This window comes from Macrobrachium rosenbergii, chromosome 56 (genome assembly GCF_040412425.1).
Source record: "Macrobrachium rosenbergii isolate ZJJX-2024 chromosome 56, ASM4041242v1, whole genome shotgun sequence".
Taxonomy (NCBI): domain Eukaryota; kingdom Metazoa; phylum Arthropoda; class Malacostraca; order Decapoda; family Palaemonidae; genus Macrobrachium; species Macrobrachium rosenbergii.
The window spans coordinates 47,783,515-47,801,549 of NC_089796.1; the positions used below are offsets into that span (position 1 = coordinate 47,783,515).

Sequence of the window (18,035 nt, forward strand, 5' to 3'; positions counted from 1 at the left end):
CATTTCCAGAGATTAATGTATAAAACCTAACCTGAAATCAGTTTTACTAATAGTCAAACCAAAATGACTACGAACATGGCTGTCATTAGCTGCGGTGCCAGACTTCTTCCTGACTTATGATCCGACTACAGTTACTCTGCGTTCCTAAATTCGGGGTTCTTTAATTTGGTCATAAAATCCTATTTATCGCTCCCAAGGGCTTTCCAGAAGACAGACTGTTCCGGGACAAGGCCGTATTAATTTACAATATTTGAGGAGCTAATAATTTTCTTTTTTTATCCCATTTTATAATTTACTTTCCATCATTGAGTCTGGGCTAGATATCGGCCATTTGTACAATTCATTTAGATGATCAGAAACTAAATCATCCTTATCCTTCCCTGTTACCAAAACAGTTTACTGTAGAATCCAAATCATTATTTACTTTAGCTGTTTTTTTTTTTTTTTTTACTATAAATCCCCTTTTACTTATCAAATCAGTTCTCTCGCTCATTTGACGTCTTCAGTGTTAGAAACGCAGAATAATAGTGTCAAGGGGCTTACTCTTTTTGACTTGGCATAAGGAAGATATGGCAACGTTTTTGACACATCTACATGCCATCCCAACTTAGGTCGAGGTTTTACTCAGGACCCAGAGTTTATGATCCAAATCTGAGGAAAGCACAAGGTCGAAAACGTACTGCATGTTCGTAGTCATTTTGATTTGACTGTAAGTCATGCATCTTTTATTTCTGTCTGCACGAAATCTCTTGAAATCACCCGTCACTATTCAAATTTATGACCTGCCTATGCTGTTCTGGTTGAACTTTTCAAATTGTCATTTTAATGCAGATATGACTCCTTCAGGTCGGGAGAAGCGGTGGAGGCGACGAAGACGGGGAAGTGCTCGACACAGACATCAAGAACTCTGTCAACTACGCCCCCGACTGGCTCTTGGTCGCTGCTGCTTTCGATCGCTTGGCTGCGCTCTGCTTCCTCGTCACGTTCGTCGTCATGCTCATCGCTTACGTAGCGCCTGTTTAGAGTACCCCAGTTTCAATGAATGAATAACCTAGTTTCCTAGAATGAGAGTATAACAGTAGTTTGTTGGAAAAAATTCGTTGCAGGTTTCTACTGTAAGGAAATCCGTAGCCCAAGTCATTTCTCGTCTCCATACTTTGACTCATAAATTAGGCCGACGTTAATCATTTGAATGGGCAATTAAACTTTCAGCCAGTTTATTGTCTTAGAACAGTTTGTTCCAAGTACTCATCGGAATTAGTTAGACTTTCAAAACTTTATAATATATGCTTCTTATAATAGATAGCAGTTTCATGTTAACAACCAACAAAAGGCTACCAATGCGTCCAGGTCGAGTTTATTAAAAGAGCTCCATCATACTCTTGTTACAGTGAGTTAAATCGTCTTAAACAAGACAAACATCTAGACAAGTTCAAGATTACTGCAGTTGTAACTCATTCTCGAAGTGCTGCCTTTGCTTTAAAGGCCATGGGGTTACTTTTCAGGCTATTGGGCTACTTTTATGACTAATGATGAAGTGGCAGACACTCTTCAGTGACACTAATTCACTCATTTTTAAGGGAATGCAATACACTCCCTGTCTTCAACATGTAGTTTATTGCACAAAATTATATGCTGAAAAACATATATTACCGTAATCATCGATATAGAAGGTATTTGCAAAGTTCAGATTTCAAGCAGAATTGCCAACTTTTTTCCTCGTAAACATATAGATTGCTGTTGCCCTAAGTGACGCTTGCACCAGACTGAATACCTCAAGTTGCAACCAAGTGTTCAGCGAGCAAAGGTGCACAGCACTATTGTATTATTTAAGTATATTGATCTGTACTGAGGATCTCGTTATGTCTGAATAAAACAAAAATATTATAAAAATATTTTATTCGAAATATATATATCCGTGTTGATTATACTTACAGAGTAATAAGAAATAAAACAATCTGACCCTTTGATAACCAGCTACATAGGATCCAGATTCTTTAAGGCACATAAGACAAAAGGTATCACGAAGGCAGTTCACTTTTGACGGCAAATCAGGTTTCGCAGATATAAAACCCCATCGCAGCACCTTCGAACCTTCCTTCGACCTTCTTTGAACCTTCCTTCGACCACTAGCACGCCTTCTTCAAATGTTCCTTCGATCTTCTTTGAACCTTCCTTCGATCTTCTTTGAACCCTCCTTCGACTTTCTTTGAACCTTCCTTCGACATTCTTTGAACCTTCCTTCGACATTCTTTGAACCTTCCGTCAACCACCAACACGCCTTCAAATCTTCCTTTGACCTTCTTTGAACCTTCCTTCGACATTCTTTGAACCTTCCTTCGACCTTCTTTGAACCTTCCTTCGACCACCAGCACGCCTTCTTCAAATCTTCCTTCGACCTTCTTTGAACCCTCCTTCAACCACCAGGGTGCATTCTTCAAATCTTCCTTCAACCGTCTTCAAACCTTCCTCCAACCACCAGCGTGCCTTCTTCAAGCCTTCCTTCGACCACCAGCGTGCCTTCTTTGAACCTTCCTTCGACCACCAGCATGCCTTCTCCGAACCTCCTTTGACTTTCTTTGAACCTTTGACCACCACCAGTGCACCTTCTTTGACCTTTTGACCAACCAGAGTGTCTTCTTTCTTCGAACCTTCTTTTGACCTTCAGCAAGCCATCTTCTAACCTTCCTTCGACCACCAATGTGCCGTCTTTGAACCTTCTTTCAACCACCAACATGCCATCTTCGAATCTTCCTTCGACCACCACTAGAGCACCTTCTGTGAATCTTCATTCGATTACTAGCATGCCTTCGTTGACCCTTCCTTCGACCACCACCAACAGCGCGCCTTCTTGAAAACTGTTTAGTTTTATAAGCTTTAATCACCTTTCCTCATTTCGTCCTAGAATTACCGCATTAATGCCAACGTTACTTCTTCCAAGATAGATCGATGTCATCGTCTCAAGTCCTTTTTGTCTTCAGATGCTCTCTTTTTTGTCCTCCTTCAAAGGCCGGAAGTGAGTGTAGAAGCAGGTGAATGTCAAGAGGCATAGACCGACACTTACTGTGCAGGTGTACAAGATAATCGAGGCCATGTATGACCCAGTGGCTTGCCGCAAGACTCCTGTGGGATGGTAAAAGTAACTCTTTACATTTTGTCAAAACATCATTCAGGACAGCAAGGATTAAGGTGCTGTAAAAACCTTGTATATTCCTAATAAAAGTAGCATGAGGACAAAAGCAGGTCCCTCTGAAGGGTGGTGGTCTTAAAAATATCCATAACCAATCTACAATGAGTACATAAACGCGAAAATATATTTAAGCTGTTATGATAGAATTATTTCAAATACTGAGGTTAGAAGTTTAAAACCGCCTCACCTCCCATCGGACCTATAATGGTATAGGCCAAGGCCCGCAACAATTGGCTGATTCCATACACAGACTGCATCTTTTCAATGCCCAATACCCGGATAATGATGTACACATCTAAAACGTACATGATACCAAGACCAATTCCTACAGAGCCCATCGTCAGCAGCACCATAGTATAATTATCAGACCCAAGCACTAGCGCTGCAATAGGTTAAAAGTGATATCATCAGTGGACAACTCTAGTATTTATAGAAAATCATTGGCTTAACAAAAAGTTTATCAAGAAAAGTAATTTTAGGAATGACTAACTTCAAACATAGTGTTCAAAAGTTCAGGAACATATGTTTTAATATGAATACAATGAACAAGCACAAATCCCCCTCACCATTGGGGGCGAGAATGGCAATGATCTGAGCCACGGCGTACAGCAGCCTCACATTCAGCCAAGGAAAGTCTATCACGGTTGCGCACACAGCTCGAGTTGCGATGTCGGTGAAAGCCGCCACTGACACTGGCCACGAGGCATCCTGCAAGTTGTACCCAGCGTCATTCAAGAGGAAAGGCACCAATGCCTGGGGGAAATAATGGAGGAAGAGACAAATTTAGCTGTGCTGTCACAAGCCACCTACTTAATCCTCTTACTTAAGACTAAGAACAATTTCGAGATTCTACTGAAAACACTGCATGGTCAAGGACTTCCTCGTAAACCAAAACTAATTTTCTCTGAACCTAGACATTCTCAGAGACCAGGAATCTTGCTGCGAAGTAAACTTCATAAATACACCTATTCGAGATAAGTTGTCAACCTACAGTACATCAAACACGTTATTCAATACAGTCACCATTACAAGGTTTATTCATCTCACCAAGGACCTTTTTAGGAATATGTAAAATACACAAGTTAGGCATACAACGATATTGAGAAGTGTGGTTATGGAGAGGCAGGTGAAAAGGGCTGTAGTGACGACGAGAGGATCACGAAACACGGAAGGTTTGAACTGGCACAAGAATTTCTTCCAGAGTCTCCCTTCTTCCTTCTCCTGCTTGGCACCCTTACAGCCATCACCGGCATCACTTATCTGTCCCTTTGTTAAAGCAAAACATATTAACTCCTATAAGACTGATTTTTTAATGAAGGCTTATTATTTTACACATCTATAAAGGAAAGACATTTGCTAAATAAACAAAGTGTAATTCTACATACATGGCCAAGAGCCTCTTCCTGGTCCCGAGAAGCATATATTTTCTTCATGTACAACTCAATGGGTTGGAAAAAGACAGTTCCTGGGACAGCGAACATAAACACACAACCTGTAGCCATTAGTAAATGAAATCATTTTGACATCCAGCCCGAAAACTACATAAAAGTTTAAGATTATCATCACTGCAATTTCAGTTACATGGCAAGATTTCTTATGCCTAAGGCGTAGTGACTATGTAAAGATGATCAAAACTAATCAAACTTACAAAACCATTATGTTTTATTATCAGTTTATGAGCTTTTATTGTCATAGAAACTTCTAAAAATCATAAAGTTACTGGTTTCCAAAAACACCAAAAAGCAAAAACCATTGTCCAGCCATTACCTGCAATAATAGTCGCCCACTTGAAGGAGAAGTGCTCTTGAAGTTCTGCTCCTAACAGAGGCATCACTATGAATCCCAGAGATCCGCCAGTCACCATAATCCCATTGGCCAGACCCAATCGTTTCTTAAAGTATTGGGCGGATATATGATAACAGCAGTTCATACAAATGCCGGCCCCCAAGCCTGTTGAATATTGTAACTCTTAGAAATTAATGTCTTTGTTAGTGGCTACTTTCCAAGTACAAATCACGGGAAATAAATTGAAAATAGAAACGACTGACTTACAATAATATTCCCCACAAATTATCAACACCATAAAAGTCATTAGCAAAATACTGTACTACAATCAACACCAGGTCTGCTGGCCGTAAATGTTACTTCAACACCTAGGCCGGCTTGATGGATGCAGACCGAGTCATTTATTTGAAGACAAAATAGCTACTGTAACAAAGTAATTTGTTACCCAGATGCACAAAAACGAAGACAACACATTTAAATGGAGAAAATTAACATAAAAGATACTTGCAGCCATACCACTCAAAAGGGAGAATGTGAGGAGGAAACACAGTGGATTGCTGGAGACCAGAGCAGACACCATAAATGATGAAGCTGCTGTCAACGCTGCTATCATAGCCACGGGACGGTACCCGAACTTGCTGCCCAAGAGCCCTGCCCACGGACCTTGAAGAGAAAGGAAACACGCAGTTTGAAGAGATGTCACTGTGCGGTAAGCCTTAAAAAGCTTTTCAAAATGATTTCTGCCTTCCACTGAATCCCATTTCCTTATGTTACACCAAATTGCAGAAGTTGCATAGGCTAAGGTCAGTTGTTCTTGCATAAGGTAAATAAGGGTAGTTTTGAGAATGATTGGGGCAGGCTCTGACAGTACCTCGGGGCAGAAACTTAGTCCATGTATGCAATGTTCAGTGTTACTTTGCGGGGGGATGGGGCGGGGGCAACTGTGCCCTTAATCAGGTTAGGAAGGCAAGATCTGGTTAGGTCAGGACATGGCATGCTGGCAAAGGTTGGATTCTTTTCACTGGCAGAACCTGTGTCCAACGTTCTCAACTGGCCCCATAAATAAGAATTGTAGAAGTTACACATAATACTCGTATACTATAAACCAACCTGTCAGGTTGCGAGTCAGAGATTGAAGGCAGAAGATCCAGGCTGTTAAAGTGGCCGTTGCACCAAGTTCTTGAAGCTTTGGCCCAAAGAAAAAGCCAAAGCAAGGCCCCTGAGTTGTAAACATCATCTGTTGGACATGCTTTGTAGTTAGAACGAGCTTCAGCCTTTGTTTGCAAATAAAACACAGGCAAAGGTGGTTTATGAGGCTTTTGTCTTACATCTATACCTTATCTTATTGGATGAGTAGTTACAGAAAAGTTTGTACAGAAACATCTGCACAGTTGAATAATTCATCAAGGAACCTACTGATAATACAGCGCTATCACAATTGTAGAATTTTCAAGATGATCAAAAGGCAAATAAAGTCAACTCACGGCGCAGACAGCGTTTGCACAAACAATACTCCAGCCCCGCCATCCACCGTCAGGGGGTTCGTATCCTTGTGTAGGCTTGTTGGCATCTGCAGCTTCAACTACTGTGGGAAAAACATTTTCATGTGGGTTTCGGTATTTTACAGGTGTGGCATCAGCTCTATTATCCAATAAGAAACACTAATCTCGTGATATTACTTCATAAAGTCAATGAGAAACACTAGTCTCGTGCAATTACTTCCTAAAGTTTACATCTTGTAAAAAATATCAGGTAGAATGAAGATTCGCGCCATGTGCTGAAATAGCGTTGACCCTCACATTCTGTAATTGACGATAGTGTAATAACAAAACCATGACAGTTCTCCAGCAAGAGTTTCAAGAACCTACCAAGGATAATGCAAAATGGTGGCAGCAAAAATAACCCACCTCCTAAGAATTCTGTTAATGCTAGTTAGCTCAACCTATGTAGGCTGCAGGTCGCTAGTTGCCTAGAAGAGCAAGGCACGTTAAATAGTTTTAATGTGACACTATTTCAAGTAAATGTTACAGTAGGCTAGCGTTATAAGCTTTCTTCAGTGAAGATTCAATACCATATTTTTAATCCTAAATGATTTTTAAAGTTGTCTTTTTGAAATTTTAATATTACTAGGGAAGATAGTCCAGGCCCAGGCATAGTCGGTGTTGACTAAGTTGACCTGCTGTCATGCCAATGGTATTAGGCATTAACTTATGAATGATTAGCCTAGTAGTAGGAAACGTGCATTTTCGTAATTTTCGAGTGCAGTAAGCTTAAAAGAAATGCAGTGCTGATTAGGCTAGTGTAGTGGTTCTTAAACTGTGGGGCGCGCCCCCCTAGGGGAGCACAAGCAGAGTTGCCAGATGGTCCCTATTATTTTTTTAATTTGTAATGTTAATTACAAAATTGCCAAAAACATTATCACCGCTTCCATATATTTTCTAATTATTATCTCAAAACATGCCAAAAATTCAAAATATAAGTCAGTTTTAATTTCAAGTCTTGTTTATGAATTGCCTTTTATTGCTATGATAAGTATAATAGCATACAAAAAGACAACATATTGTTTATAGATTATAGTTGGCAAAAATCTCAGGGGTAGGGGGGCGTGGGATCTATACATAATGCAGAGGGGGGGAGGGGGCGCAAGGCAAAAAAGTTTAAGAACCACTGGGCTAGTGTATCATGCCTACTGCACAGTTAGGCGACCAATGATTCAACCTAGGCTAACCTATCTCAATAGTGATTTGATAGTTATCATTTATGTATGCCTAACATAACCTAAAGTAGAATAAGTCACTGTAGCCTAACCGTGTCTACTGAAGGTATTGCATGTTCCCCCACTAACACTGTTGTGTATGCCAGTGACTTACAGGGTATTAAAGCAATTAATTTAAATTGGGAGTCTTCTGAGTTAGCTTGTAAGGACGGGATTGAGTGACATACTGGCTGGATGTTTGACTGGTTTATTGGTGGTTCCTTACTGACTGACTGAATGTACACTCGGCAAGAAAAGTGAAGATACAGTTTTCATTAGATTTCGTTCATCGAATTTCAATTTTTTTCTTACAGAAAACACATAATCTCGGTAAATTTACTCTAGAATATGAAAATACAATGCAAATTATATCATATATATTAAATCTGCAAAACAAAAACGTTCAGATACTTAAAAACACCATGCATGTACGAAGTAATCAGAATTTCTCAGATGACTTCGTTCATAGAGATCTAAAAGATAGTATGTGGATGTCTCGGTGTAGTACTATTCATCAGAACGGCAATATTTACTCGTTTTCCGTTATGAACAGGCTTATTATCGCATCATCATACGAGGTAATGCTAATTTCTTTAATTTTTACACATTCATGTTTGTATTTCACGGTGTTAAAAGTCAGCTGGAATTAATGGCAGTAAATGTTGTGACACCTAGGTTAGGTTGACCAAATCTATTTAAATCCGCAAGAGCTTTCTCTATGATGTGAAGGGCAGCGCAGGAGCTTGGGGAAAACACAAGTAACTGGATGTTTCTTGACGTTGCCATAGTTTCTCTCTCTCTCTCTCGCCATTGCTAAAACATACTATACCAACATAGTGTAGCTCAATCTCTAAAAGAAAAAAACAATGAAATGAGTAGCTCTACCGATAGGCCTAGGCTTACACAACAGCAACTCTCTCTCTCTCTCTCTCTCTCTATTGCTAAAACATACTTTACAAATATAGTATTGCTCAGTCTCTAAAAGAAAAAAATAATGAAATTAGCTCTACAGTACATATAGGCCTAGGGCTTTCACAAACACACTCTCTCTCAGACTCTCTCTCTCTCTCTCTCTCTCTCTCTCATCATAACAATGCATTCGTTCCTTTTCGTTGGACATTGCTCAAATTTAACTCTTGATTTCATTATGGAAGATCGCGTTCCCGATTATGCAAGCATTCCGTTCAGTGTGGTGTCATAAATTCATTTGTGTAAGGTTGCTTGGTAAGTTACGTCGAAAATTTTTATTTTGCTCAGAACTGTCGCTGCAAATTACAACTTGAACGAATACTGTGAAACTTACTACTGCATTTAAGTATCAATGATTTCATAATCGTAGAATATGATTGAAAGTTATAAGAGGTCAAGCAAAAACAAACACAATAAGACGGAAGCTCCTCCCCTTTCTAAAGTTGCCAGATGTCGCATTATTGAGCAACATATGTCCGAAGATTTAAAAAAACTGTATCCTCACTTTCCTTGCTGAGTGTACATCATGTTGTTGTTTCAGATTTAGCTGGCCTTGTGCCAGCACGGGCTCTTGCTCCTAGAGCAGCCCGTAACTCTATGTTGATGATGAGTCTGTGAGATGGGTAAGTTAGATGAAAACTTTATTATGGTGCATGAAAGTGATTTTGGTGGGGGAAGAATGTACAGAATCTTCGAAGATGTTTTTGGCTTGTGCGAGCGGTAAAGTAGCGTCTACACACAGACAGAGCAAAACAGAGGTAATGTTTCGGACATCTGTGTTTGTCGGCAGACAAACAGATGGCGATTGTGAAATACATAATAAACGTACAGTGATAAAACATATATCAATGGAAAGGCCAGAAAATTCTACATATGGCCAATTGCATGAGATTCGAGACAGAATAATGAATACAATGCAGTAGTAAAATATATGTGAAATGGCGAGATGTTTGGCGTCTTCACAAACAGAAACATACATACAGTTTGATACAGAAGATTCGGTGGAACATTATGAGTACATGTTTAGAATGCTTGCATGGCAATGCAAGTAGTGGTGATTGTACATATATCGAGACAACAATGGTTAGGGAGAAACAGGCGGAAATATTGTATGGTAGAAGTTGTGTTCCTTGAGAGAAAACGAGATGCTCTTGTTTCTGTCTTGTCCCGTCCGATGGATGATGAACACACACGTGTGCTCGAAAGACCGCGGTCGGTGCGACGGGTCTCTTACAAGCTCAGCAATTCAGGAACTTTAGGCAATATTGTCAGTTAATCCTAAGTACTCCAACATATTTCAGTAAATCCCCAAATGAAGTCATTAACTATATACTGTTATGGACGGGGCCCAAAGCAGTGGATATATTTGATAATTGGACACATTTATCGGACCAACCCAAGGAAAATCCAGGTGATGTTTCGAATGCTTTCAGCCAGTATTTTGAGCCAAAATCCAATTTTTGTTTGGTGCGTTTTCAACTACTTAACTTTAAGCATCAAAATAACGAGCCTGTAGACAGTTACGTTACACGTTTGAAGGTTCAAGCCCAGAAATGTGATTTTAGTGCACCAGATGTGCTAGAAGATAACTTAATAGATCAGTTGATCAAAGGTATTGCACATGTTGCTATTCAGGAGAAAATTCTTCATCAAGACCCAAAGACATTAACTTTAGATAAGGCGCTAGATCTTGTTAGAACTTACGAAGCAACTTAAGTCAAATACATCAGTTAGGGTGAGCTGATCAAAAGCATTATGTAGCACAAGGTAGCTCAAAAGTAATAATGAGCAGCCAAGATTCCAGAACTGCTATTTTTGTGGAGGACCGAAACATAAAAGACAACTGTCCAGCTAAAGACCAGTCCTGTAATAAGTCCCATAAAATAGGCTACTGGGGAAAAATGTGCAAGTCCACATGCGAAAGAAGCAAGTGAAAGAACCAAGTCTAGAAGTAGTAAACCTGATGCTCAAGGGAATCCACATACAACTCGAAGGAGCAAAGGAAAGAAATTCAGCAGGCCTAGAAGCTGAAGTAGAAAAGTTAATGTTATAAATAGTCACGTGACGTCTATGAAAATTATGGAATGGAATATGAAATTTTGGCCTGAAGCCAAGCACTGGAATCCGGGGGATTATTCAGCGCTACAATGAATTTGGTTTGAGGTGAATAGGTATGGCAATGAATTTATGAATTAATTAAGTGATTTTAAAACTATGGTAAAAATTGACATTTAGCAAAAACTGATATTCCCCATAAAAAATTTATAACTTTTCATTTAGGATATGCATATAACCATTACAGTGTAAAAAAGGAAAAGAATAAAAAAAAAATATCCATAAACATGCTTATATACACAACTGCAAAAGTTTAAATACTACACTTGGCAACATACCAAGAGGTCAGTATTAAATTTCATCATAGAGGTTAATGCCTCTAAGGAATGCAACTATGTTATTAACAACTATATCAGGACCAAGCAGCTCTGCTATATCCCTGCCCACTAACCCATGTCTTGGCCGTGTTGCAGCATACCTCCTACGGACATGTGTTCCACAGTAAGAGGAGAGTCACACTGTATACAGACTGGTGCAGTCCCCCCCGCGCTTTAAAAGTAACCTGTGGGTCAATCGAGTATGACCAATTCTCAGACAACATAATACAATTTCTACCCTACGGTTTTGTTGGACTCCAGATGGCCAATGTTCAATACTTTGTCTGATCTTCCTGTACTTTTTATTGTTGGCCAGAAGGGGAGGAGACCAACATGCTTGCCATTTATTTTTGATTTATGATCAAATAGTCCATTTCATATTAGTAGCAGAAATATAGTGGACTAGAATGTCACCTTTAGTAATGACATCTCCTGCTTCATATATAAAATTCCTTGTTTGGACTGGCCAGTATAGCAAAGATTTAGATGTATGTATTAAACAACATAAGTATTCTGTCAAAACTGGGCAAACATCCAGTGCTATTTAAGTGAAAACTCTCTCAGGATAAATTGTACTGAAAGTTCAGTGATTACTAGATCGAAAGATCTCTCTTCACAAAATCTTTTAGAATCCGCCATTATACAGCTTACTTCCAGCTGTAATTTTAACCTTAGCCCTGGCATGTATTATTTGGACCCCTGTATTAGAAAAATGTTCAAGAACAATCTAAAAGATAAAATCAGTGAATTTCAAATCAGTTACCTTATATATATTTTCTGTGTATTGGTATGTTTGATATAATTTTTTTGTAAAAATGTTCATCTTGCAAAAATTGTTTACCAAAAAAAAAAAAAAAAATGAATTATTGAGTTGTACTTTTATAACATTTTTTGGTAGTCAGTCACGTCTTTATACAATCTTGTAATTGTCCTGTCCCTGCTTCTGAATGGTTGAGCCTAATCCTTTGTAAAACCTCTGAAATATTTAACCCTCTTTTGGCAGTTCTACTAATTCTTCAATTGTGTTGGATTCCAGGTACATATTTTTTCCTTTGTAATCCCCATTTGTCATTTATATGAGCTTTCTTTGTAAACTTTTTTATATTTCTTCAGTCCGCTAGGTAAAGGACTATAAGTCGAAAGGCTTTGCAGCACTCCATTGTTTCTTTTTCCCTGATGGATTTTGTCTTTATTTATATATTCATCATGTTCCATATTTTCGTGATTGTTATACAACACACCTCATCTATGTAAATAAGTGGCATACAAAGCCCATTATGGTGGCAGCATCGAGCCCATTCATCAGGAATGAAATAGGGGAGGCTGTAATGTTGTTGGGAGCAATTAAGCAGAATTTTTAGAAAGAAAACAGAGGGGCTCCATGGCAAGTGCAGAACCGGCGGAACAATGTGACAAAGGGACAAAGGAGGTAACCCTGGCCTATGAGTGAGTACCCAGAATTAGAATAGGACGGATCAACAATTTTTGTCATAAAGGAATCCATTCCTAGTTTCAAATATAGTTACTGTTCTCCTCTTTGGAGTGGAATTTGACAACATAAATTAGTGGATTTCGTCAATAGGATAGCCTAGGCCTAGAGCTGCAGTGTGTGAGTAGCTTACCCACCCTTTGCCTATCACGTGGAGAGTAAAGAAAAATTGTAGCTGTAGGCTAATATATGCTAGGCTAGGCTACTGTGCATTGTTCAGGGTGACTACAATGGTACAAAATGCTGTCCCACTCCCAGCCCTAAACTGGGAAGCTGTAGACCAGATGGAACCTTTTGAAGAGTGGCATGATTTTATGGAGAGCTACTTCATCATCAATGTTATTAGTGACAGCAAGAAATATCACTATATATTGTACTTTTGTCTGCTGGGACATGAATTTTGGAAAATGCAGATGTTGGCCAAAGATGACAGAGAGGACCCAGCCATTGCATTTGGCAAATTTAAATCACACATGATCGGAACAGTGATTAAATGGGTCATGAGGCTCGAGATGTTTGCACTGATGCAAAAAGGTGAGCCTGTAGATGAATGTGTGTGTTGACTAAAAGCGAAGGCCAATTTATGCAAGTTTGCAGACCACACTACACGTGACGAACAGATTACTTTCCAGCAGATCAAGGGCATAAAATGGCCAGAAGAAAGTAAAAATCTTATCAAGAAAGGAAATGGTTTGAGGCTAGATGAGGCTGTAAAGTTTGTGCAAAGTTTTCAAGCTACTTTGCAAAATACGAATAGTTTTGCAAGTGATCATACTGCTATGGTTGGTGTCATTCAAGCAGCTAACCACCAACCAAGTCAATACTGTGGTACACATCACCCTCCAAAACGGTGTCCTGCATTTGGAACAAAATGTAATTTGTCTCTTCGTGAAAACCATTTTGCAAAATTATGCAGATCCAAAAAGAAAGTGCCAGTGTGTTATGGCCTGTCCACACTAGCGGGCATGCCTGACGGGCACTTCCAGCTGTTTATATTTTCTCTCGCTTCTGAAGCAGTGTTACCAGACAATTGCATCGTTCTGTCCCCATACTCGGTCGATAAGTTTAGTGGAACGGGTTATGGGAACAGTGTTTGCCTGTCCGTCGGGCAGTGCCCGCTGGTGTGGACAGGGCTTTATAGGTCGAAATCTCAAGATAAGACTAGTCCTAAGTCAGTTGAGGGAAAGCAGAATGAAAGGAAAGTTATTGAAAATTGAGTAAATAATATCGAAGCTACCAGTGATGACGAAGTTCTTGATTGTGGGGAAATTGTGATATCTAGGCCTGATAATGAGTGTAGTGTTGAAGATGCCATTATGGTAAAATTAAATGCCAGGCCAAAAAGTATTAAACAAAAAGTTAGGCTAACAGTGAACACAGATACAGGTTATGACGATAATATTTTACCTTTAAGGTGCCTAAAACAGATATTTCATGAGGAAAACCCCTGTCTGGGATTAGCAGAGAGTAATAGTATGCAGAAAGCTGTGAATGGTACAAATGTTGAACACCTAGGTTTGTTACAACATTAAGATGTATTGTGCTCTATGTATGCTGTATATCATATCTTTTTATCAATTGTAAATGCTCAATAAAGAAGAAGCAGCACCCTCTGCCTCACACTTTGTAAACATTGACCAGCGTCTTATTGAATGCATCCTTTTATTATATCCCATGACATCGCTGTAATTAAGTATCATCACGAGGTTATAATGAGATTCCTCTTAAATTTGATGGATCTGATTGGATTGAAGCCAGGTTTTATGTATGTGATACTGATGGCCCCCTATTCTACCATGTAGCCTAACAGAAAAGTTAGGAATTGTTAGTGTTGCCAAGAATAGACATATTTTGATAGCGTCAATTGATGAGTTTTTTGCGGGTGAGAGGCAGTCTATTATGGCAAAGTTAAGATGCCAGACCTAGTGATGTTCCGAGTGTGTGAGGTTTACAGTGAGAGCAGACACTGGTGCGAATGGTAGTATATTACCCTGAGGCGTTTAAAACAAATGTATGTTTGTGAAGAAAATCCATGTAGTAGGCTACAAGTCAGTTCTGTTATGTTTACAGCCATAAGTGGAACCTGCATTGAGCATTATAGTCATATTGTTTTCCTGTTAAATTTGATGTCTCTGAGTGGGTTACTGCTAAATTTTGTGTGTGATACTGAAAGACCCCCTATTTTGTCCTGTAATTTGAGAGAAAAATGTCTAAGGGTAAACAAATTTGTTGTGAATAATTGTACTTTTGGAGCCAGTAATGGGGTGGTTAAAGAAGAGTTGCGTAATCAAGGCCCAGATGAGATGCCTACTGATGTAGATGGGTGAATAAGGGATAAAAAGGAACTGAAAAAAATGTATCCTAAGTGTTTTGAGGGTATAGGTAATTTTCCAAAAAAATACACCATCGAATTAAAGCATGATGCCATACCTGTTGTAAGTCCTAGTAAGCATCCTATCCAGCTCGTAGCTGTTGTATCTAGTTTAGAGAAGTTGCATACTTATGGTATGTGTTTGGTAAGTCATTGGTTATTTATAGTGATCATAAGCCACTGGACATTATTATTTGCAGCCGAGTACTACTCCCCCACAGTTACAGAGAATATTACTCCATATTCAGCCCTATAATATAAGTATAAGGTATCGGCCTGGGAAAGATATGATTTATGCTGATTATTTATCCCGTGTGTAACCATCACCAGGCCCTGATGTAAAACTAGGACAAGCATTTCATATGGTTCAAATATCTGCTGGTCAGATACAGAAACTGTTTTGTGCCAGCCAACAGGATAATGTATTGTCAGTACTAAGAGAGCAAACTGGTAAAGGGTGGCCAATTTAGTAAAAACTATACAGGACCAAAGGTTATTCGGCCTTAGTGGTCAATGAAAGACTACTTGTCTGTAGAAGATGGTTTGGTATACAGTGATCATAGGTTAGTAATCCCTGGTGTATTTAGGAAAGAATACTCGAGTAGAATACATGGCGGTCACCAGGGAGCAACAAAGTCACAGCTTAGGGCAAAAGATTGTATCTATTGGCCAAATATGTCAGCTGATATAGAAACCACTGTAAGAGTGTCATATCTGCTTGCAAAATGCCAAAAGTACTAGGAAAGAACCTGTGATTTCACATGATGTGCCATCTCAGCCTTGGGAAATACCTTCTAGTGATTTATTTCAATTAGATGATTATAGTTATATTTTGCTTGTAGATCATTACAGTAAAATGCCATTTGTTCGAGGTTTAAGAACAACCACTTTTAGTGAAGATATAACGTTTTTCAAAGATATCTTTTCCGTTCATGGAGTGCCAAAACAATTGTATAGTAACAGTGGTACTCAACATACTTCAGTGGATTTCAGAAGGTTTGCTATGAACTGGGATTTTGAGCACATAAGCAGTAGCCCCAACTACCCCCACAGTAATGGTTTTGCTGAACGAATTGTAGGGCTGATAAACTCTGTCCTTCTAAGGCAAAACAGTCAGGTCAGGTAATGATCCTCAGATGGCTTTACTATGCTTACCTAGTACTCCAGTAGACAGCAGAACCCCCAAGTCCTGCTGAGCTTTTGTATAGTAGGAAGACTCGTTCTAATTTGCCAAGTAAATCTGGTTGGAATCTGTCTAAAATTGAAGATCACGAATCTTTATTGAATAAAAGTGAAGGTGTTGCAAGGTATTATAATCAGCATGCAGGTTCTGGACTACCAGAGTTGCTACCTTGTATGGAGTTGTTAGTACAACAACCAAATGAGCATTCTTGGGTCCCAGGTACTATTACAGTATGCAAAAATGTAATGAACCAAGATCATATGATGTTGAAATTTGTAATGGTAATATATTAAGGAGGAACAGGAGGTTTTTGAAGGAATTAAGTCCTAGTGCAAGTAAAAAATTTGAGTTGAGAGAAAATAATGTTGACCATACTAATGTACTGCACCCTCCTGTTGAAACAGAGGGATAAGGAAGGCATTGTCAGCCGAACTGAAGCTGAAGTGTCTTTCAGAGATAAAGATGACCTCCCTTATTTTCGTAGTGATATACTTGTTGAAATTGCATTTACTAGTGTTAGGAGGCCTACCAGAAATGTTAAGAAACTCTCCAGACTAATAGAGCAATTGTTAAATACCAATTTTCACTGATTTGATATTTTGTTTATTATTGATTGCACAATTTCCATATGCCTTGTAATTGTATTTTCATGCAATAAATATTCTAAACATTATTTTCCTGTGTACATCGTTATGGTATTGGTTGTTCTCTAAATTTTTTGTAATTGATTCTTATCTGTTGTAGAAAGAAGGATGTTGCAACCTTGTATGTTTGCTGGAACTGTGTGCTTGAATGTACTCGTGATGTTGACAAACTGTCTGCTGTAGGCTACAGTATTGTTCTTACCTGTAGTCAAGTCGTCGTACAATAAAGATACGTCTTCCCCTCTACAAGCATTTATATCAAACCTGATCTATGTAAATAAGTGGCATGCAAAGCCCCATCAATGGCCATAAGTGCACTATAGGAATCTATGTATATGGTGAAAATATTACCCTCAAGAGTAGAAACAGTTAAGAGAAAGAGATTTGGCTAATGCAGTTAATTCAGCTGTAAAAACAGAGGCATTATTAGTCTCCTCACATATGAGCTATTACCATGAACAACATCACAACCAACGCCACTTAATGTCCTTGATCCATCAGTGAATAGTTTAACAGAACCCGAATGTAATGTCATGGTCAAGAAAACGAGCCTTCGCTTCCTGAACATTAACTGATTTTTTAACAGCAGGTTTTTGACAGACCGATGGTTCTGGGGTCAACCAATGAGGCAACTTGGAGCAGTTTATTGCCTTAATTTTTTATTTTTAATAGACAATTGTCAACTGCAGCATTAATTCTTAAATGAAAAGGCTCGGACGCTCTAGCGTTTGCAAACTAATGTGAATCGTTTTGGTTAAGAATGGATGCTGCAGGGTTTTCAGGGGAACCTCCTAATTTGGTCATATATCACAGTACTCCCAGTTCCTCTCTACGCAAATCTAGAGGGAACTCTTCAGTGTCAGTGTATAAGCTTTCAACTGGTGATGTCTTAAATGCACCAGAGCATATTCTTAGACCAACATGATGAACTACAGCCAGCTCCTTAAGTTCCTTGAACTTGCTGAAGAGTAGACTTGGCAACCATACTAAAGCTTAGATTTACACAACGAGCCATATGACCGTAAAAGTGATTCTTATCAGCACCCCAGTTAAAACCGGAGACTGCTTTTAAAATGTTAAGGGATTTCTTTACCTTAATTTTCAATGAGTCAATATGACTAGCCCATATTAGCTTCTTATAAAAAATCATCCCTAAAAACTTCACCTCCTCCTCACGTGGTATTGGTATCTCTTTCAGCTTAATATCTGGAATAGGT

General features: G+C 39.0%; 2 protein-coding genes across 17 annotated transcripts in view; one reads left to right on the plus strand and one right to left on the minus strand.

Annotated features, from left to right (window-relative positions):
• LOC136836330 (neuronal acetylcholine receptor subunit alpha-6-like) overlaps positions 1 to 1,893 on the plus strand; it is a 118,436-nt gene extending 116,543 nt beyond the window's left edge. For 2 of the 3 annotated variants that reach the window (XM_067100498.1, XM_067100500.1), the window contains one exon: positions 847 to 1,893. In XM_067100498.1, coding sequence (XP_066956599.1) covers positions 847 to 1,023 — 177 coding nt within the window. In that variant the 3' untranslated portion in view covers positions 1,024 to 1,893. Of the gene's footprint in view, positions 1 to 831 lie in introns of all 3 variants that reach the window. The other variant, XM_067100499.1, reaches the window with a different exon arrangement.
• The window catches only part of LOC136836327 (monocarboxylate transporter 3-like), a 42,208-nt gene continuing 26,057 nt past the window's right edge, over positions 1,885 to 18,035 (minus strand). For 7 of the 14 annotated variants that reach the window (XM_067100485.1, XM_067100495.1, XM_067100493.1 and 4 more), the window contains 9 exons: positions 6,460 to 6,560; positions 6,086 to 6,212; positions 5,492 to 5,638; positions 4,958 to 5,140; positions 4,576 to 4,682; positions 4,283 to 4,456; positions 3,757 to 3,943; positions 3,378 to 3,572; positions 1,885 to 3,123 (listed from right to left, as the gene is read on the minus strand). In XM_067100485.1, the coding sequence (XP_066956586.1) occupies positions 2,978 to 3,123; positions 3,378 to 3,572; positions 3,757 to 3,943; positions 4,283 to 4,456; positions 4,576 to 4,682; positions 4,958 to 5,140; positions 5,492 to 5,638; positions 6,086 to 6,212; positions 6,460 to 6,560 (1,367 nt within the window). In that variant the 3' untranslated portion in view covers positions 1,885 to 2,977. The remainder of the gene's footprint in view (positions 3,124 to 3,377; positions 3,573 to 3,756; positions 3,944 to 4,282; positions 4,457 to 4,575; positions 4,683 to 4,957; positions 5,141 to 5,491; positions 5,639 to 6,085; positions 6,213 to 6,459; positions 6,561 to 18,035) is intronic. The other 7 variants (XM_067100487.1, XM_067100494.1, XM_067100484.1 and 4 more) reach the window with 4 other exon arrangements.